Below are 18,644 nucleotides of genomic sequence, written 5' to 3' on the forward strand. Positions count from 1 at the left end.
CTGAGGGGCGATATCAAAACTGATGTCCGAGAATACGATCCCTAAGCGCCGTGAAGCAGATATTTATGTGTCTCTCCAAACGCATATTGAGGTAATTGAACGCCGCCGCAGTGGCACAAAAAAAAAACTAAACTCAGTGGTGCCATGCAAGTCACCCATGAACCCAGGACTGATCACTGACACGGTATCCAAATAGTCGCATTTGCCCCTCCCGACTTTCACCGTCATGTGTAAGACTAGGGCATGCAGCGACGATTTGTATGGGATGAATCCTGGCCGCAGCAGTGGAACTTGGTAACCCCAGCATTCCTATTCATCCGGACGGCGGGGAGGGGCAAACGGTAGCAACGACACACTGGCACCAGAGGGAAAGGACCATGGATTAAGGAGAAAGAGGAGGTCGTCGCGGGTCGCAGCAGTCGCAGCAACACGCATGCATCACGCTGTTCTATTTTAATAAGCTGGAAATGGCGAGCACGGAATCCGGGCCCTGATATTGCCTTGGATCACCCCATCGCGGTGTCACAGAAGGCTGAATCCCCCCGTCGCCATTGGGCAATTGCAGGAACTGGTTTGTAGGGCGGATGGGAGGGGACCCTTGAGTATCACCAAAGGGACGTGACTCGATATCTCTTCCTTGGGAACGTGCCCGGAGAGCGACAAGCCAAGAGCCTGTGCAACTCCGAAGGGTCAGGGTATGTGAAGATCACACACCTGTTTCGCGGCCACCTAGACCCCGCCGCCGTACGGCTGTTTCCATTGAGCTAATTATTGTTACACACGCTTTTTCTAATGCGCATTACGAGTGTCATGTGTCCGATGGCAGCTATGCGTAGCTTGGATTTTCTGATGAATTGAATTCGAAGAACATGTCTCCCCCGTTGTTGTTGGCGTACTTCTTCTTTCCATCTGGCTATGGAATGGATGCGGGTACGCACGGAGTCCAAGCGTCATACGTATTTAGATCAGCGGCTACTTAAACCCGAGCGTGGTGTTGTATAGACTATTCTATGCGAATTCTTCTATATTCTGCAGTCCGTACCTGACCAAGGACCGGACAAGTTGCGGTCTCCTTTTCCAAGCTGAATTTTTATGCTTGCGCTGTGCTTGGAACCTGCAGCCAAGAGTTAGTTATGAACTACTAAGCGCTCGGGTGCTCTCCGGAACTTTCGCTGCTATTTTTAAGAATCATGCTGTGAATCACAAATGCTACATCAATCATCACATTAGTATTTGAAATCTCTCTGCAATTTTAAGGATAATAGTATAACTACGGTTTCATTTTTAACAAATGTCAAACGTCCTTGGGTATACTGGATATTAAAAAGGGTGCGTCTAGAACTATACATTGTTTACAAATTGAAATTCTAAGTAAAGAGTAAAGTCTCTTTTCTTTTTCCCCTTTCCAAGGTTCAATATCCCCATACTCTGTAGACGTTCGCCTGAAACTAATGGGAGCGGGACCATTGTGTGCAGAATTCAACAACCTTACAAATAAGACCAGGGATAGATGTTAATGTGCTGCGCTAGGAATGTACTTCTTGTTCAACGTCCAGCATGCTTTTACTACTTCTACACTGTATATGATCCTGAATATTAGTCCCTCTTTTTTTTTTTTCTTTGCAACTTATGTGGTTCAAATTGCTCAATAGGGTGCGAGAAAATACTTTGAAGATTATAATTTGTTTGGATTGCTGGATCAGTATAACAGTGTGTGTCTACTACTGCATCTTAGAAAGATATAAATAAAGGTTGAAATAAGGTAAAAAAAAAAGGTGTAATGTTCTCCAAAGTTCCCGGGGGGGTTTGTTGTATCATGAACTAAAAATTGTAAATCGAGTGCCCCAGTATCCAAATGTATACAACATTGCCACATACCTTACCAAACAACCAGCGAACCAATTTCAGGGTGGCTTCATGGGTCTGCCAATGAGAAAGGGTATCACAGACAGGCTGCTTAGAAATGGATCTCTTGCTATTTGAAAACTTTTAAAACAGTCTTGACTTCGGCACTGGTAACTTTGAACTGTGGCATTGCGTTCATCCGCTGTTTCTACCACGTTTCCAAACTTTTCGAGCAGTACCTATTTGAACTAGGATCTATAGAAGACACAATAATGCTTACGGAGCAGGAAGTTGAAAGCTAAAACAATAAAAGTAGAAAAAGGCGATGAAGATCTAGGGTTCGAAAACCTAGATTTAGGCATTGAGGGTCACTATAATTGACCTGTCCATTAGTTACCCTGTAAGGTGCTAAGCTGTCTGTCAGTGGAAGTCAATATAACTACGGAGTATATGGAAAATAAATGCGATCAAAGGTTTAGTTAATTAGTTAGATTAGCAGAATGCAGATTGTTGATCAATTACTTGCAAATAATCCGTAGCTGGTCAGATAATTCAGTGTGCAAGTACGGAGTACTCCGTATATTTATCGGACTACCTAGGTAGGTTTGATGCCCAATTAACTACTTTTCTGTACCCCTGCATCTCTTGTCATCAAAATGATGTTGCGAAGTTTCGTTGTGGGGACTTGCTCCGGAAAAACAAACAGGGCCGTGCGTATTCTGAAGGAAGCTCAGGGGTTGGGGGTTCGAGCGTTTGCAGGGGTATGCATGCTGCTGATCATAGCGGGGAAACGAAAAAAATGCTGCAAATAGCACCAGCTCGAGATCCGAAAATCGCGAAGGAAAACGCATGTGAAGACGTTGGATTTACAGCCGGTCAGGGGTTGGTGAACCAACCGTTGTCGACCGCATGCTTTGGATTCTGGCTTCTCGCGTACTCTTGGGGCCGATCCCCGTCCTGTCTTCCCATTCGCCTCGCCACGAGGTAACCTAGCCGCCGAGCGTTTTTAGAGCCGGCACCGGGACATTACTGTGATTAAATATGGGCAGATGGCGCCAGCGACCTGCAGGCAGGTAGTCGGTTCACTGATCCTTCTGACGGGGAGACGTCGTCTTGCTTCCGAACCGATTCTATCCCCATTTACCATTAAAACCGAAATGGCGAAAGATATTGAATCATTCATTGGGTCGATCGACCAAGGCACAACAAGCTCCAGGTTTTTGATATTCAACAAGAACGGAGAGGTGGTTGCATCCCATCAGTTGGAGTTTACCCAGATATATCCACAGCCGGGGTAAGTGGGTAACCCCCAAGTTATTTCACATCAGTCGCGATCGAAAGCTAACACCGTGCCTTATCTAGATGGCACGAGCATGATCCGAAGGAGATAGTGACATCTGTAGAGAGGTGTATAGACGGTGCTGTATCCAGCTTTGAACACCAAGGATACAATGTTGAATCTATTAAAGCTGTCGGGATTACAAACCAGAGAGAAACCACAGTCGTGTGGGACAAAGAGACAGGGGAGCCGCTTTACAATGCAATTGTTTGGACGGACACACGTACGCAGTCGTTAATTCGCAGGTTAAAGCGACGGTTAGGCCATGGGGAGGTCCACGAGCACTGTGGGCTGCCTCTCTCGACCTATCCTTCGGTAGGAAAGCTACTTTGGCTTCTGGAAAATGTGCCCAAAGTTAAAGATGCCTATGAAAAAGGCGTTCTTGCTTTTGGAACAATTGATACCTGGTTGGTATATATGCTCAATGGCGGACCGAAAAAGAATGTATTCGTGACCGATCCGTCAAATGCGTCGAGAACGATGTTCATGAACATCAGAACTCGCCAGTACGACGAAACTCTGATCGACTTTTTCCGGTTAGACGAAGGCAAATTACATCTCCCAAAAATAATATCCTCGTCTGATCCAACGGGATATGGGTCGCTGGCATCAACTGTTTTAAAAGGTGTTCCTATTACGGGCTGCCTTGGGGATCAATCTGCAGCCCTTGTAGGCCAGAAAGGCTTTACTCCCGGAAAAGCCAAAAACACGTACGGCACGGGCTGTTTTTTGCTCTATAATGTGGGTGAGAAGCCGGTGATATCTCGTCACGGTCTTCTCACCACAGTCGCATTCGACTTTGGTGGTCAAGCGATGTATGCACTGGAAGGCAGTATTGCCGTGGCTGGCTCGAGCGTTAAATTCCTCAAAGACAATTTCGAATTCATCAGTTCATCTGACGAGGTCAACAAGCTGGCGGAGACGGTGGAAGACAACGGTGGATGCGTCTTTGTTACCGCGTTCAGCGGTCTTTTCGCCCCGTATTGGATGGATGACGCCAGGGGAACGATCTTCGGCATCACCACATATACAAAGCGTGGACATATCGCCCGTGCAACCCTGGAGGCGACATGTTTCCAAACAAAGGCCATTCTCGATGCCATGTCCAAGGACAGTGGCCACGCCCTAACAGAGTTGGCTGTGGATGGTGGGATGTGCAATAGCGACTTGACGATGCAGGTAAGTAAACCAGCTCTTTTGCAAAACGTTGAGATACTGAACCGGTGACACCGGTCTAGACACAGGCAGATCTCATCTCTATCCCAGTTATTCGGCCGGCAATGCGTGAAACCACTGCTTTTGGAGCTGCCATTGCCGCAGGTTTAGCGGTGGGACTCTGGGAAGGCATCGAGGAACTGCAGAATGTAAACACGGATGGGCAAACCGTATTTAGACCAAGCATTCAAAAAGAAGAGGCTGAGGAACGTTTTTTGAGATGGGAGAAGGCCGTCCGAATGTGTCAGGGGTGGTCAGGCTGAGTTTGTACTTGATATTGTTTGGCTCAATAGAAACTTATCTCTAGGTGGCTTCGATGGAAAAGCTACTCCGTAGTGAAACCGAAAGCAAGGCACTAGGCCCAAATTAAGGTCTGCCAGTGGTGGTATTGTTAGATCAATGAGGTCTAAACGGGTAGTGAATACCTGTGTTTTGGGGAGTTAGCCAACTGCCTTATACCCGATTATCAGGAGGTATCTCGTCTATTGCAATTGTCAGGGTTCATAATTCTCTGTTCGAGTTAATTCACTTAAAGCGAGGAACGAGATGTTTTTTATTGGTGCACTCCGTACAGTACCCTGTAAATCACTGGCTTTCCCATTTTGTCTTATTTACTTTACCTCAAAGCAGACTTTTGCACTTTATGAACTTCTGTGGAGATTCCGTGTAGGAATCATGATCTACATAACATGGACTATTTCCCCAACAATAAGGAATTCACAAAAGAGACAACATAAAAGGATCAATGGAACAAAAAGGTAGAATGTAGAAAAAGAATAAAACAAAAAAAATATACATACAACAGCCGGGATTCGCTGGTGGTCACCCACCCAACTACTAGCCGGCCGGCAAGTGGCTTAAGTACGGCTGAGCGGACGGGAAGCCCTGTTTTCCACTTCCTATGGTCGTATGTGCTTGTTTATAGACAGTTACCTTAGTATGGAGTAAAGTCTCCTTCATTTGGCGGAGGAATCTTCAGAAAAGCTATAATTTATATTAACATCTGGCATATGGTCACAGGCCCAGCTTGACTTAGGAGTATGGGGCGTCCTATGCTGTTTGGCTTGGACAATAAAAGGTGAATGATTTGCACATGCTATCATAGCTATTATTGAGGCGGGCTTCAGTTTTACTAACATAGCAGCTGTTTAGACACAGCAAATAAAACTCTGCAAGAGGCAAAAAGAACTTAGCAACTACCTCATAACAATATACAATCACGCCCAAAGGTAAAACATGCTAAATGAAACTTTCCCATTTCCTCACGGGCGTCTTTACAGTTCATCACTGCTCAGGGTAGGTGAGCATGGTATCTCTACTCCTCCTTCGACACCGAGGGCAAGGACGAGAACTTCATGCCCTGGATGAAATCTCATTGCTCAGCAGCCGTACTGTTTATATGGCTTTTTACATGGGTTTATTTACAGCTTAGCTGCACTTCCAGGAGCAGAGATCTCATTGTACAACAACCTGTGCGAGAAAAGATCGTCAGTCCCTGGTTGCGAACAGAAATACAGTCGTATGGAGGCACTTACGAGGTCAAGAAATCTGCATAATCTTCTCCAGTAACCTGGCTGGCGAAGTAGCGAGCGGCAAGCTGGTATTTGTTGCCCTTGGGACCCTTGGAGGCGAGCTCGTCGGCTTGCTCCTTCAGGAGTTTCAAGTTGTACGCCTTGTCGACCCTCTTGCCCTCAGCAGTAACAACGTTGTGGCGGGCCCACTGCCAGAGCTGGCTTCGGCTGACTTCAGCGGTGGCGGCATCCTCCTGCACGATATGTTAGCATCTTATCGAGGCTTGCCCAAACCAAGCGGCAATTGACATACCATCAGACTGTTGATTGGGATACATCCAACACCACGGAGCCATCCCTCCATGTATGAAAGGCCAATGTTGATGTTCTTTCTGATTCCTTCCTCAGTGATGCTACCGGGGACGTTGGTATTTAGGAGATCATTGGCAGTAACATGTACATCCTCCCTTCGGACGAAGAGTTGGTTGGGAGTTGGCATGTACTTGTTGAAGATGTCGGAAGCAATGGATGCAAGGGCTGGGTGAGCAACCCATGTGCCGTCATGACCAGCGCGCACCTCACGGAGCTTGTCGGCGCGAACGCTCTCCATGGCAGCGTCGTTGGCCTTGGGATCATTCTTGATGGGGATTTGAGCAGCCATACCACCCTATATGTTTTGTCAGCTTGAGGCCGTCGAGCCAATGGAGATGTTATTTAGAGGCTTACCATCGCGTGGACACCTCGTCTGTGGCAGGTCTTGATCAAAAGCCTGACATAGGCATCCATGAACGGCACAGTCATGGTAACAGCAGAACGGTCGGGGAGGACAAAGTTGGGATTCTGGCGGAATTTCTTGATGAACGAGAAGATGTAGTCCCATCTTCCGCAGTTCAGACCTGAACTGTGCTCTCGGAGTTCATAGATGATCTTTTGCACCAGGGGTCAGCTACATCGCACCACTTCACAAGTCGTCGAGACATGTACTCACCTCGTCCATCTCGAAGGCAGCAGAGATCGTCTCAATAAGGACAGTTCCACGGATGGTGCCTCTCGGCATGCCAATATAGTCCTGTGCCAAGTTGAAAACATCATTCCATAGGCGGGCTTCCAAGTGGGATTCCATCTTTGGAAGATAGAAGTATGGGCCAGCGCCTCTCTTCACCAACTCGTGGGCATTGTGGAAGAAGTAAAGACCGAAATCGAACAAACCACCGGAGATAGGCTCGCCATCGACGGTGAAATGCTTCTCATCCAAATGCCAACCTCTAGCACGGGCGATAAGTGTGGGCAATTTTCTGTCGGTGCGGAGTTTATATTCCTTTCCTCCCTGGGTGAAGTCGATCTGACGACGGATAGCATCATAAAGGTTAACCTGGCCATTGACCATGTTTTCCCATGTTGGAGCGCTCGAATCTGTGGAGAATCTATCAGAACAGTTCAACGGAACACACCCACTATCCAACTGTCCCCCTTTTATCCCAGTTCCCGGGGATAACGGCGTCGAAAAAGGTGGAATCGTCACCAACCTTCAAAATCAGCCATATACGTCCATACATCCGAATTCAGCGCATTAACCACCATCTTCCGGTCCGTCGGACCCGTAATCTCAACGCGGCGATCGACCAATCCCGGTGCAGGAGGAGCACCTTTCCACGCATCGTTTTCACGGATGTGCTTGGTCTCAGGGAGGAAGTCTAGAAGCTGGCCTCTGTCGAGTTCAGCCTGGCGGGCAATGCGTCGCTGAAGAAGTGCTTTTCTCGTTCCATTGAATGTGCGGTGAAGCAAGGCCAGGAAGGCGCATGCGTCTCTGGTGAGGATCTTACGTGCGGGTTCGCTGATCTGGCCGAGGATGGCGACATCCTTGAGCTGAGCGTCAACGGAAGTCATGGTTGGCGTTGTAACTCGCAATTCTTTCTCGTTCTCTTTTGTTTTAACCCTTCAATGAAATTATAGATATTCTTTTTTTTTTTTTTTCTAGTAGTTGTATAATTCTCCCTTAACACAGACGTATATATCAACAATGTAAGCCCTTCAAAAAAATGATAAAGAGGAAGCCAAGGGACCAATTGATTCCTTTATGGAGAATTTATAAAATCCTACGGAATAACGTCAGACACTTGTAACCGCGGCACATGTCAATAATTTATTCATTCACTCCAAGCTGGCTTGAGTTTCAAGTTTTACAGTCATCCATCCCACGGAAGTCTCCCGAGTCCCCTCGATGCACAACAAAACCATGACTGGTCCAGCCAAGGAACGGAGGCGAAAATGTTCTACTACACAAGAATACGCAGAAACGAGAGGACATTGATGCTACTCCAGTCTGTACATTCAATGAGTCGGTGCAACTCGGTCGAGAAAGCAATAGGTATCAAAACTGACGGTTGGCCGAACAGGGAGAGCTTCTGTAATTGTATGGGCGAGCGGAAGTTTCTTTGAGCTTGTGATGACGATGATGACATCCTCCTCACCCTATCAGCAAGCAGCACTGCTAGAGCTTCCTCTCGGCCGACTATACCCGATGTTCGGAGGACAACCATATATGTTCGAGCAGACGCGCTTATTCTCCGTGTTTTCCTCAATTGTGCTGGGGAGGACCTCGCCGGAGCTGCTCCAGCATGAACATCGGCTGGACTCCAGGCTCGCACACCCGCCGATGGGGAAAGTTCTGACTCACCCAAAGAACCACCATTGGAGGTGGTTCTTCGATCACGCCCACCCCGCATTTCCTGACCAAATGCGTCTCATGTCTCGATGAAGTTATCTTTTCCCCCGTGACACCACCCTTCCAAGATGCTAAGGCAAAGACAAATGAGCCCTGTGTATATTAACACCGTCAGCCACCCGCCCCGCCGGCCGGCCAGAACGGACTAGAGGACAGACCAGAGCAGAGCAACACACACACCGGCGAGACTGGCGACTGGCGGCTGGCGAGAGATTTTGCGCTGGCTGTTTCGGCCGCCGAGTGCCGAGGCTCAACGCAGCTGGCGGCGGCTCTCCGAGATCGCCCGACTCGCAGCTTTCCCGACGGGAATGTCACGTGTGAATATTATGTCACATGATCTAGTGCTACGGACGTTTTCCGGGCGCAGGAACGATGCACTTTATTCCCCTTGCATCTGGCATCGTGAGCTCTGGGTTTCTAGATCCAGGAGCTACAAAGGGAAGAGAGCAGGGATGTCGTCTACTTATAACTTATGATTCCGCCAAAGCTCCAGCTGGAGGGTTTGTATTGTCTATTTCAGGAATTTTCTTAGTCGTGGCTTCGAAGTGCGTGTTTCTGAAAATGGGTGACAGGGTTTTGAGAAAGCTAAACCCTGACACAAAAAAGAACTGGAAGAATAGAAAGGGGGCCACAGCTCTTAAACACGTTTCGCCCAGAACCTGCTTCCTAAACAGTTACGCTTGATCATGGAGCTTGACGGGATTCACGAGAGGGATATTGAAGGGCCCCCTTATGGCCCGAAACCTTAAAAAGGGTTGCAAGATTTGGGGAAACCAAAGGTATGCCTACGAAGTACTTCGTACAGGCTATCCGTTTATAGTGTCCAATAAGATAATCATTATCGGGACATCAGTTCACAAACCAATTCAAGTCAAATGCATGATAATTGCTATATTGGTTACTGGCTTGCTTATCGCGGGAGGCTCTTCTTTTTCTAAGTTTTGATTTCAGCTTCGATTCCATTTTCATATATCCCGGCCAGATATATGTATACACGCAAGGATTGTCTCCGTCAAGGAATGAATTTATAACCGATGCTCATGAAATTCAATAAAAGGCAGCATGAGCCTACTCAGCGAAATACCGCTTCACCCCACTTGCGCATGGCTCCATATAACCTGTGTTGAACTGCCGTTCCGGTGTGATTGAAATGGCAGCATATGATCGACTCCCGGAGCGCTTTCTTCGAAACAGCTGGCTTTTTTACCTCGACCTTAATCGTCTAAACATATTGCCACGCAGCCGGGTTATTGCCGGGATAGGTGATGGCCAGCGCGACAAACGGCAGGCAGTCTTTAATATCCCCTGTTGGGACAGATGCATTTTGAATATTCGCGTAGACTTGATGAAAGCCTACCTCCGGGTCCGGACACCCCATGAAACCATCGGCACCCCACCCGGTGAAAGAATATACACCGTGCTCTCCTCTGGGTTCGTACGTGAACCCGCCGATATAGGAGCCAGGCGGGATATATGTCGAATGTGCTTGCGTGAAACCAACGGCACCGCTTGGCTCAACATACATCTGCTGGCCGCCTGGGACAAGCACATACTACCTCCCAAGAAGAGCACGTGTGCGGTCAGTAGGAAGCCCTTATCATGCGTATATGCTTTCGTCTCTTTCTGCAATTGGCTCTGGGGGTTCATACCATGGAGCTCAAGCCCGCGATCACGGTCTCGTTACCGGGAGGGCAGTTGTCACCGACCTGTATCGGACAGTAGCTTTGGGTAGTGCCTCCTAGCCAGAACGCACGGCCTGCAGCATTCATTGGTAGAGAGTGGATCGGAGAGCCGGAGCGGGAGGCCATCACTTTGATCTTTGGTGGATATGGCGGCTCTGATTGTCGGGCTTCGAGACCTGGCGCTGCTGCGGCCAGAAGAGGAAGGATGACAGCAAGGATTGTGAGTTTCATTTTGACTAACAGGCCTGGAAGGACAAAATCTTGCCGGACTTGGTGCTTTGAGATGGTAAACCTTTCTGAGTCCCCTTTCACGAAATTAGTCGGCAGGTTTGGTTTTCTGTATTAGCTTCGGAGCAAAGAGGGACGAATTGTAATATAAGGCTGATTCCATCTGCTCCTCTCTGTGATTTCTCGTCATGACATCGACAGTCGAATTCTTCACTACGGAGTACCCTATCCGAGCTTTCAAAATCACCAATCGTGGCCACCCCGTACTTTGAGACACGCATGCCGATCACTGTCACCTGTCAGGTGTTTGCAAATAAGCATTGGAAGTTTGTTTCTAAGAATAGCTTACTGCACCGTTAGCTCTTCGATCGCGCCAGTGAAAGCCGATAACAATTTCCATTGACTCCGCGTGGATGTCCATCGTCAGGTTCTTCGCCACGGACATGGGGAAACAATTGACGGATACGGGGTACATGCTGAGGAGCTGCAAAGTCAGCAATACAAATCGGCGCTCCCCAGGGTTCGTTCCATTCGGCATTTGCGACCGCAGAATGACGAAAATTTACACCGCTATTCAAGATTATTCTCGATGCGAAACGTGTCGAAGCCACAGCGGGCAGATTCAGGAACAACATTTCAAGAGTTGTTTGTAGATAGGGTAGCAAGTCCGGGCCGCAAATGCAACCGTCTCATCTCTGTCTCCTAAATCGCTATTCGGGCTGCCTGGCCGATCACCAGCTGAATTGTTTCACAAAGGAGCTCTGAAAATTTTTTTGACACGGCTAAGACGGATGCTACGTTTTATCTTCTAGAGAATGAACAGTGTAAGACTTGACACAGAAACCTGGCTTTGTTTAAAAATGAACCGCCGCTTGTCTGTGTAATTTTCCTGTTGTGGTCAAGGACCTGGCCAGTGAAGGATGAGAGCACTTCCCGAGTGCCGAAAGCTTTTGTTAACGGTCGGTGGAACGAAAAGGTCCCGCATTTCACGCAGTTTGAGAGGACATATTATACTGGCGAATTCGTCTCATAGAGGCCTCTTGTTCCTCTGACAGCGTGGTGCACCCTTCGTTCCCACCTCTTCTACATAGGTTTATCCAGAGAAAAGTGAATTATGGGTAAAGCAGCCGATATAGGATGAAAGAGGAATCCTCCCCGGGATTCCGTGGATTCTGGGAGAATTAGAATCTGACATGGTATCTTGATAGTCTCAAAGGGTTGTTCGGCAGTTGTGGATCGTGAAATTCCTCGATAGCTTATTTGGTTCGCTTGGTCTGCTGCTACCCCCATTAGCTTGATTGTCTGTTTGGAAGTACCCTCCGTGGAGGTAAGTGTCGTTTGTCGCTGGAGCTCGGGATCATGGGATCCTAGCCAAGGTGATCTGTAGCGAAGTGGTTCTTCGTGATAATTCAACGATGGTCCAATTCATAGCAAAAGGATGCTCCGGCGAGTTCAGATCAGAGTGTTGGTTTATCATTGGTCAATATTGCCGTATCATCTGGATCTGGTTCCGCTGTTTAATGGTCGACATGAGCAGTAACGTGGGGAATCATAACCTCCTGTGGAGAGCACTTGAGCGAGAAGAATCGCCGATGGCCCTCTGAAGATTAGGTGGGCCAGTTAACCTGAAGCCGAGCACACCCTGGAAAAGCGTTGAAAAGCTGCAGCCACCAAAGAAAGCTCGATTCCGACAGTTTCATATCTTGTCATGGTCTTTTTTCTTCCTTTCTTTTCTTAAAGCATATTTGTCTTTCGCCCTTTCTGCTGGCTTAATACATCGGGTAGAGGGCTTTGCGAATCACGATTTGAGACGAGCTCTGACGGATTATTAGCTAATAGTTATTGAGAAACTTGAAAGGGCAGTCAACTACCTATTTTGCGATTTGCTGAATATCGAGCATCACGCCTGAGTTCCGGGTCGGAAGTGGAGAAAGACGGTAGTATTCATGAAGACATTGTCTCAGCCTTATCCACACTAGTAGCAGTGCAATGCTTTTAATACGGAGTACGGAGTGCATCCCCATGTGATGCGCCAGACCAATCCGCAGTCCGTGCGACTCGGTTTGGGCGGGTGCCAAGCCTCGAAGTTGAGTAGCTGCCGATATCGACGACTGCAACAGCAGGGCAGGTTAAATTGTTCCATTTTTTCTGATGGTTGCCGCATCCTTGCATTTGTTGATGATTGGTGATGGAGCACTAGGTGCGACTACCTAAAGGTACAATTTAATAGTGAAGAGAGTACGCTGAAATCCTATTATAACTAGGTATACGGAGCATTGAATGCCCAGTCCGCATAAGTAACTCCACTTCCATCAAGAGTGTCCCGGATTGTCGCCCGTTTTCTTTAAAATTCCAATGATACCTTCAGTGCTTGGTGCTGAGCAGCCGCCTTGAAAGTGTCATACGCTTTCACGCAGTCTGCAAACTTATAGCCTGAACAGATGGGTTAGAGCTGCTTTCTTGCAATTGCATGGCGGACGGGAGTGCATGACTTACGATGTGTAATGAAGTCGGAGACATTAAGCGTTTTGGCTTCGAATAGAGTCAAAAGCTCTGGAATAGTCGTGGCATCGACTAGCCTTGTCGTTATACCTGTTCACAGCAAGGAACGGCGTTAAAAACTAAGGTTCAAACTACCCACGAGGCGCGACCATCGATATCTGAATGGCACAACTTACTGATATTCTGAGACCAGAGCTTCTCCAAGTGCAGATCAACCTTTGTCCCGTGCACGCCGATGTTGGCGATGACGCCTCCCGGCCCGACAATTTCCTGGCATAGTTGAAACGTCGCTGGAATGCCAACAGCCTCCATAACGGCATCAAAGCCCTGGCCATTCGGTGTTAGATCGAGAAGCCGCTTGATGCCGTCTTGACCCTTTGGATTGACCCCATGCGTTGCGCCCAACTTCTTCCCCACCTGAAGTCGGGAGTCATCCAGGTCCACCAGCACCAGCTTTGCCGGTGAATACAACTGTGCGGTCTTCATTGCTGCCAGTCCAACAGGTCCAGCACCAACTATTGCCACTGAACTTCCTGGCCGGACCTTACTATTCAACGTTCCGCACTCAAATCCTGTTGGCAACGCATCGGACAGCATCACAGCTTCTGCCAAGTCAACAGTGGGGGGCAACTTATACAGTGAAGACATCGCGCACGGAATACGTACGTACTCCGCCTGCGTGCCATCGATCGTGTTTCCAAGGATCCATCCACCGTGGCTGCAATGTGAGCTCATTCCCTTCCGGCAGAATGAGCACGACCCGCATGCAGTAATGCATGCTATGAGCACCGTATCTCCCTTGCTTAGCCCTGTCACATTGGAACCGACCTCCTCGATGATTCCAACCCCCTCGTGCCCGAGGATTCGTCCGGGGGTCGCTGTTGGCACATCGCCCTTGATAATATGCAGATCCGTACCGCATATTGTTCCGTACTTGAGCTTGACGATGGCGTCCGTGGGAGAGGAGAGAGTAGGCTTGGGTCGTTCTTCAAGGGCGACTTTTCCATTGCCCGCGTATACGAGAGCTTTCATCTTGTCGGTCGGGGCCGTGGACTGTGTTGCTAGGCCACGGTAAGGAACGGCGAATGGCAGTGTCAATGGAGGAAACCGTTTCGGAGCCTGTGGGATAGGTATCGCTTTTGTGTTCTGAAGAACAAAGCCGAGAGGGATTTTGAATATTCTTCTGCTAGCAATGCTAGCAGACAAAAGAGATCTTGGAGCTGCAAATGACATGGCGACCGGTAACCAAAATCAAAATTGACTACAACGAATACATCACCTCCACCGTCACCATCACTCCACCAGGACTGCGAACCCACTTAGTTATACTTCGCATGTATGTACAACTATGTAGCTTCAGAGCCCCACCGTGTCCTACATTGTATGGCGTTAGGGCTGTAAGTTGTTTCAACCGGTAAAGTCAATCCAAGCTATATCCAAGGGTTTCCGTGGTCAACTGTTTGGTGAACCGCGCGCCACTGGCGACAGCCGCGATGCGGGGAAGGTTGTAAGTCGGCTGGGACGAATAGAGCTTAACAGTGTTTTTCCGTGGATGAAGCGTTTAGAACACGCAAGTGAGCCTTGGAGGGTTAGCTGGGTCTACACTGCATGCGGCGCGAGGTTCAATCCGCATGTCCATTAATGGTATAACAGTGTTACATGTGCTTTAATTGTGGAACTCAATTTGTTCCCAACTTAAGCATAGCCTTTTAGCTCTATAAAACATACAGAGAGAGATGATCTACATACATCTCAAAAAAGAACAAATCCAAAGATCAAATAAAATGGAATAGCTTTTGCTGACAAAGCAATCCTCATGCGCACTGGAAAACCGGGCAAAGTTGGTAATTACCTTGGTTCACTCAATGTCATAGTCAATCTGGCACTTCATCACCGCACTTATGCTCGATAGGCAAGTGAAAGAGCATAGTTTACCTATCAAGCTTCAACCAATCCACACTCCACACACCCGATCGCATCAGCTGACTCAATGTTTCTTCACAACCACATCTTCCGCTTTATGGGCCATCTCCTTCGCAGAATCCGTGGCTTCGTGTCCCATGTCTTTGAGGGCAGCAGTGGTAGACCCATCCACAGACCGTCTGTGCAAAAAGATACGGGTAACCTGCGTGAATCCAAGGCAGCCGACGAAGAAGTTCACAGTAGCAAGCCTATAAAGTAGACTATATCAGTAAAACTGCACACAGGAATATCGCCAGTAGTAAACGGCCAGCAGAAAGAGACGGCTGCCAGTCAAATATGGTTTCGAGCTTACAGGATGTTCTTTGGTTTAATGATCAGGCACCATCTCGTCCAAATCGCACCTGTGAACATCAACGCGGCATTTTGCGTCAGGGAGAGTTTGTCGGCTGGTCGAGCCATATCACCGAGTCCTGCAATGACGAGAATCCACTGGTAAAAAGGTTAGAATGTGATGTATCGACAACCTAGGAAAGGTCCCCGCAAAATGGACGCAGTGTCTGTTGTCTTCGAACCTTCATTACTGGAGCCCTATTTGTCAAACAGAAAAGCACCAAGATTAGTATCTGTTCCAAAGCACCTGAACCACGCTAAACCAACGGTTGGGGAAAAGCTCGAGTATTAAAAATAGTCCTCACCAGAAATGCACAGTCTTCACTCCAACCGGGCTGTTCCATGATCTTTGCAAGAAACTTTGCTTTGTCTCTGCGGCAGCCTCTGTGCTCTGGAATCGCCGGCTGCGAAGCATCTGTCTGCGGAAGGGGGCGGCGGCATTCTGGAACGCTGCCCTTGAGTTCTGGAGAAAGCGGAGTCCGAAGCGGGAAGACATAGTGACGGAGCGATGGGGGGTGGTGTTTGGAAGGGGAAGAAAAGGAGGAGAACGGAAGGAGGTAGGGGAATTGGAAAAGGCAAAGCACAGTCCTCCACAATCAGGAATGGAACATTAATATACAGCAAAGAACGAGGAGTTGAATCAGCGATGACCGATGGTGACGGTGAGGGTCAAAACTAGCGCCTTTGGCCGGTCCGATCTTCGCAGCCAGAATCCCGCCCCCTCGGCCAATGATGAGTCCGCATCCCAACCATATCACGTGATAAATATTATGTAATTTTGTCGATTACTCAGCCAGTTGTCGATGAGCGCATTTCGTCCAGCGTCTGCAGCGACGACGACGACCAACTCCTCCTGCCGCTCAATTGAGCTTTATTTCCCGCTTCGACTTTCGGTGAACGAAGGCCTGATCGCCAGAAAGGCACATCCTCCATACTCCCGGCACCATGTCCACTAAGTACGCCTTCAGCAAGGGCCTCAAGGAGCTCAGATTCCTCTTCTGCCACTCTTCCGCTCACGGCGATGCGACAAGGTTAGATCGACTTCAATCCTGATATATGTGGAGCTTCTCCAGTGGGAGCGGTTTCTTTGCGTGATCTACGCTGACTATCCCGGCGCAGAACATTTTTAAAACGGGCGTACCCGACGATGAAGAAGCATAATCCCTATACGCCGATTTTGATCCGGGAGGCGGCAGACATTGAGCCGAGAATATTTGCGAGATACGGTACGTATACTTGGACTGACGGAAAGTGTAAGAGAATGCAGAAACCAATGGCTGACTCAAATTATGTTATAGAGTTTGGAAGGGAAAAGCAGCAATCACTGTTAGGTATGTGCTCATTGGGAAGACAGTGAAGTTTTACCGGTGCATTGCACAGACTAATAGTATTTCTAGGCCTATCGGACAAGGAAATAGAACAATTAGTCACTACATTGGTGCAACCCAAGGAATAAGAGTTGTCCGTGTTTGATTTTATTTTTTACGACTTAGACCCGGCATTTTTCTCTGTACCTATATATCACGAAATAAACCTTCCTTTTCCAGAACGCCCAATGCAAATAGAAAAAAAAGATTATAAACCCGGAATTGAATGATACCAAAGTTAAGGGGCATACGTGGTGTCCGACCTCAATTGGTTACAACCTCCCCGAATCGGAATTGCGCCCAGCTCATGCTACCTTCCGGCAGAGTGAACAATCTCTTTCCCACATCATCTCCCGCAGCCCCGGCTCCGACATGAATTGGCAATAGATGATCAAACGTCGGGTGTGCCTGTCTCGCGTCGGGTCTTTTAAGCAGATCCCGAAGAGCCCTCTGCCTATCCGCAGGTGCAGTTGCAACGGCTTCCTTGAGCGCCTCATCAAAACTTGCAGCATATGGTAGCGGCCGTGGATCTCCAAAGGTAAACCGCAGATCGCGCAGGTTATGCACCGCCATTCCAGAGACGATTATCTGAATATTCTCTTCGCGGAGTTTGGAGACCGCTTGACCGAGACGGAAATGTTGATCAGGATCCTCGGTATCGAACAAGGAGACTTGGACAACGGGCACGTTTAAGGGGTTGTCTTCCGGGTCAAATGCTGATGGTGCGGTTTAGTACATGTACCCACAGGCCGCGCGAGCTGAATCCATCTGAAATTGAGTACATACCACACTTGAAACTCGCCCAAACCCCGTGGTCCAACCCTCTCTTGACCCCCTCTACATTGATGCCCGCATCCCGAATGGATTTTATAACCTTTTCTGCAATTTCCCGACTCCCGACATGAGGATATTTCTCTTTATAATAATGCGATGGAAAGCCATAAAAACTTTGTTCCCAAGACATCGTCAGCACAGGTTCCACCTGAGGCCCAGCAAGCCTAAAACAAAACTCACTCATATATCAGCTCCGTAATCTCTGCCGTATTAACTTGAATCGTATCCCTTCCACCCTGCCAGTGCGCAGAAAACACAACCACAGCTCGGGGTCTGACTTTTGTCGTGATCTCCTTGCCGATTTGCTGCAACTTGCGGTAGGCCGGATGATCATGTTGGTACATTATACTAGGCTATAGAATGTCGTTTAGAAATGTGCCGTCCGGCAAATAAATGAACAAAATATAGCTCAACCACCCACCCCGCCATGACTTAGGAAGTAAATAGGCGTTTTACGCACGCCGGTGGCGGCAACGGACAGCAGCTCTGCTTCTTGAGAAGCCATTGGCAACGATTCGGATTTTCCGGGCTTTACGGAGCTTTGCACGCTTCCAATTCCTGTGGTCGTGAAGCTTCTTCCAGGCGAGATTCCTTTCGCCTTCCCGAACAAACCAAGTCGATGCTGAATGGGTCCGGGTCGAAGATACCACGCTGCCAGAATTGCGACGAGCACGCTCAGACAAATGCTAACGAGGAATCTGACCCCGCCTGCGCTACCGGCGCTGGTGTTATTTGCTGCAGGTGAATTCACGGCTAGCTGCGTATTCTTTGCGGGTGAGGAGGGTACAGACATTGATAGCTCATAAGCAAGAACGGCTACTTCAGAGTCGAGACTATGTCCATTCCTTTCCTTTCCATCGCCTAGAATTTAAGTCAGATGTAACATTATTTTGCTCCACGACGGCCATAATGGCGTGATTCTTCAGCCGTTCTCTTGCTGCTGAAGTACGTCGCGGAATTCGGAAACGGCAAGGAGCTGCTTACTAAAGGGAGTGAACGCGAAGGCCGAATTTCCGCCCTCTGCGCAATGCCGGGAAATTCCTCCGCCGAAGTTATTTGCAACGCAAGCCATCAACTAGAGTA

The 18,644-nt window shown here is 48.4% G+C and overlaps 7 protein-coding genes across 7 annotated transcripts; 2 read left to right on the forward strand and 5 right to left on the reverse strand.

Moving 5' to 3' along the window:
- Nucleotides 1-3,002: 3,002 nt before the first annotated feature.
- GUT1_2 (Glycerol kinase) lies at nucleotides 3,003-4,700 on the forward strand (the record flags this gene model as incomplete). Its single annotated transcript, XM_003072011.2, has 3 exons — nucleotides 3,003-3,139; nucleotides 3,208-4,363; nucleotides 4,423-4,700. The coding sequence occupies 3 exons, from the start codon at nucleotides 3,003-3,005 to the stop codon at nucleotides 4,660-4,662; spliced, it is 1,533 nt and encodes a 510-aa protein (XP_003072057.1). The 3' UTR covers nucleotides 4,663-4,700.
- A 776-nt stretch (nucleotides 4,701-5,476) lies between these two features.
- D8B26_007173 (uncharacterized protein) lies at nucleotides 5,477-7,979 on the reverse strand. The gene is made up of 6 exons (XM_003072012.2): nucleotides 7,437-7,979; nucleotides 6,899-7,323; nucleotides 6,637-6,837; nucleotides 6,224-6,577; nucleotides 5,935-6,164; nucleotides 5,477-5,869 (listed from the first exon to the last, which is right to left on the reverse strand). The coding sequence occupies exons 1-6, from the start codon at nucleotides 7,795-7,797 to the stop codon at nucleotides 5,821-5,823; spliced, it is 1,620 nt and encodes a 539-aa protein (XP_003072058.1). The 5' UTR covers nucleotides 7,798-7,979; the 3' UTR covers nucleotides 5,477-5,820.
- Nucleotides 7,980-9,857: 1,878 nt separating this feature from the next.
- D8B26_007174 (uncharacterized protein) lies at nucleotides 9,858-10,548 on the reverse strand (the record flags this gene model as incomplete). Its single annotated transcript, XM_003072013.2, has 2 exons — nucleotides 9,858-10,187; nucleotides 10,285-10,548. The coding sequence occupies 2 exons, from the start codon at nucleotides 10,546-10,548 to the stop codon at nucleotides 9,858-9,860; spliced, it is 594 nt and encodes a 197-aa protein (XP_003072059.2).
- Nucleotides 10,549-12,889: 2,341 nt separating this feature from the next.
- D8B26_007175 (uncharacterized protein) lies at nucleotides 12,890-14,280 on the reverse strand (the record flags this gene model as incomplete). The annotated part of the gene is made up of 3 exons (XM_003072014.2): nucleotides 12,890-12,978; nucleotides 13,042-13,137; nucleotides 13,224-14,280. 3 exons carry the CDS (start codon nucleotides 14,278-14,280, stop codon nucleotides 12,890-12,892), a joined length of 1,242 nt encoding a protein of 413 aa, XP_003072060.2.
- A 445-nt stretch (nucleotides 14,281-14,725) lies between these two features.
- D8B26_007176 (uncharacterized protein) lies at nucleotides 14,726-16,030 on the reverse strand. Its single transcript, XM_003072015.2, has 4 exons — nucleotides 15,666-16,030; nucleotides 15,543-15,558; nucleotides 15,323-15,459; nucleotides 14,726-15,218 (listed from the first exon to the last, which is right to left on the reverse strand). The coding sequence occupies exons 1-4, from the start codon at nucleotides 15,854-15,856 to the stop codon at nucleotides 15,035-15,037; spliced, it is 528 nt and encodes a 175-aa protein (XP_003072061.1). The 5' UTR covers nucleotides 15,857-16,030; the 3' UTR covers nucleotides 14,726-15,034.
- Nucleotides 16,031-16,194: 164 nt separating this feature from the next.
- On the forward strand, nucleotides 16,195-16,918 carry D8B26_007177 (uncharacterized protein). The gene is made up of 4 exons (XM_003072016.2): nucleotides 16,195-16,391; nucleotides 16,480-16,586; nucleotides 16,659-16,691; nucleotides 16,758-16,918. The coding sequence occupies exons 1-4, from the start codon at nucleotides 16,306-16,308 to the stop codon at nucleotides 16,814-16,816; spliced, it is 285 nt and encodes a 94-aa protein (XP_003072062.1). The 5' UTR covers nucleotides 16,195-16,305; the 3' UTR covers nucleotides 16,817-16,918.
- Nucleotides 16,919-16,991: 73 nt separating this feature from the next.
- On the reverse strand, nucleotides 16,992-18,467 carry D8B26_007178 (uncharacterized protein; the record flags this gene model as incomplete). Its single annotated transcript, XM_003072017.2, has 4 exons — nucleotides 17,983-18,467; nucleotides 17,742-17,914; nucleotides 17,514-17,674; nucleotides 16,992-17,443 (listed from the first exon to the last, which is right to left on the reverse strand). The coding sequence occupies exons 1-4, from the start codon at nucleotides 18,352-18,354 to the stop codon at nucleotides 16,992-16,994; spliced, it is 1,158 nt and encodes a 385-aa protein (XP_003072063.1). The 5' UTR covers nucleotides 18,355-18,467.
- Nucleotides 18,468-18,644: the final 177 nt, after the last annotated feature.

The sequence above is a fragment of the Coccidioides posadasii genome, chromosome 4 (assembly GCF_018416015.2).
Source record: "Coccidioides posadasii str. Silveira chromosome 4, complete sequence".
NCBI lineage: Eukaryota > Fungi > Ascomycota > Eurotiomycetes > Onygenales > Onygenaceae > Coccidioides > Coccidioides posadasii.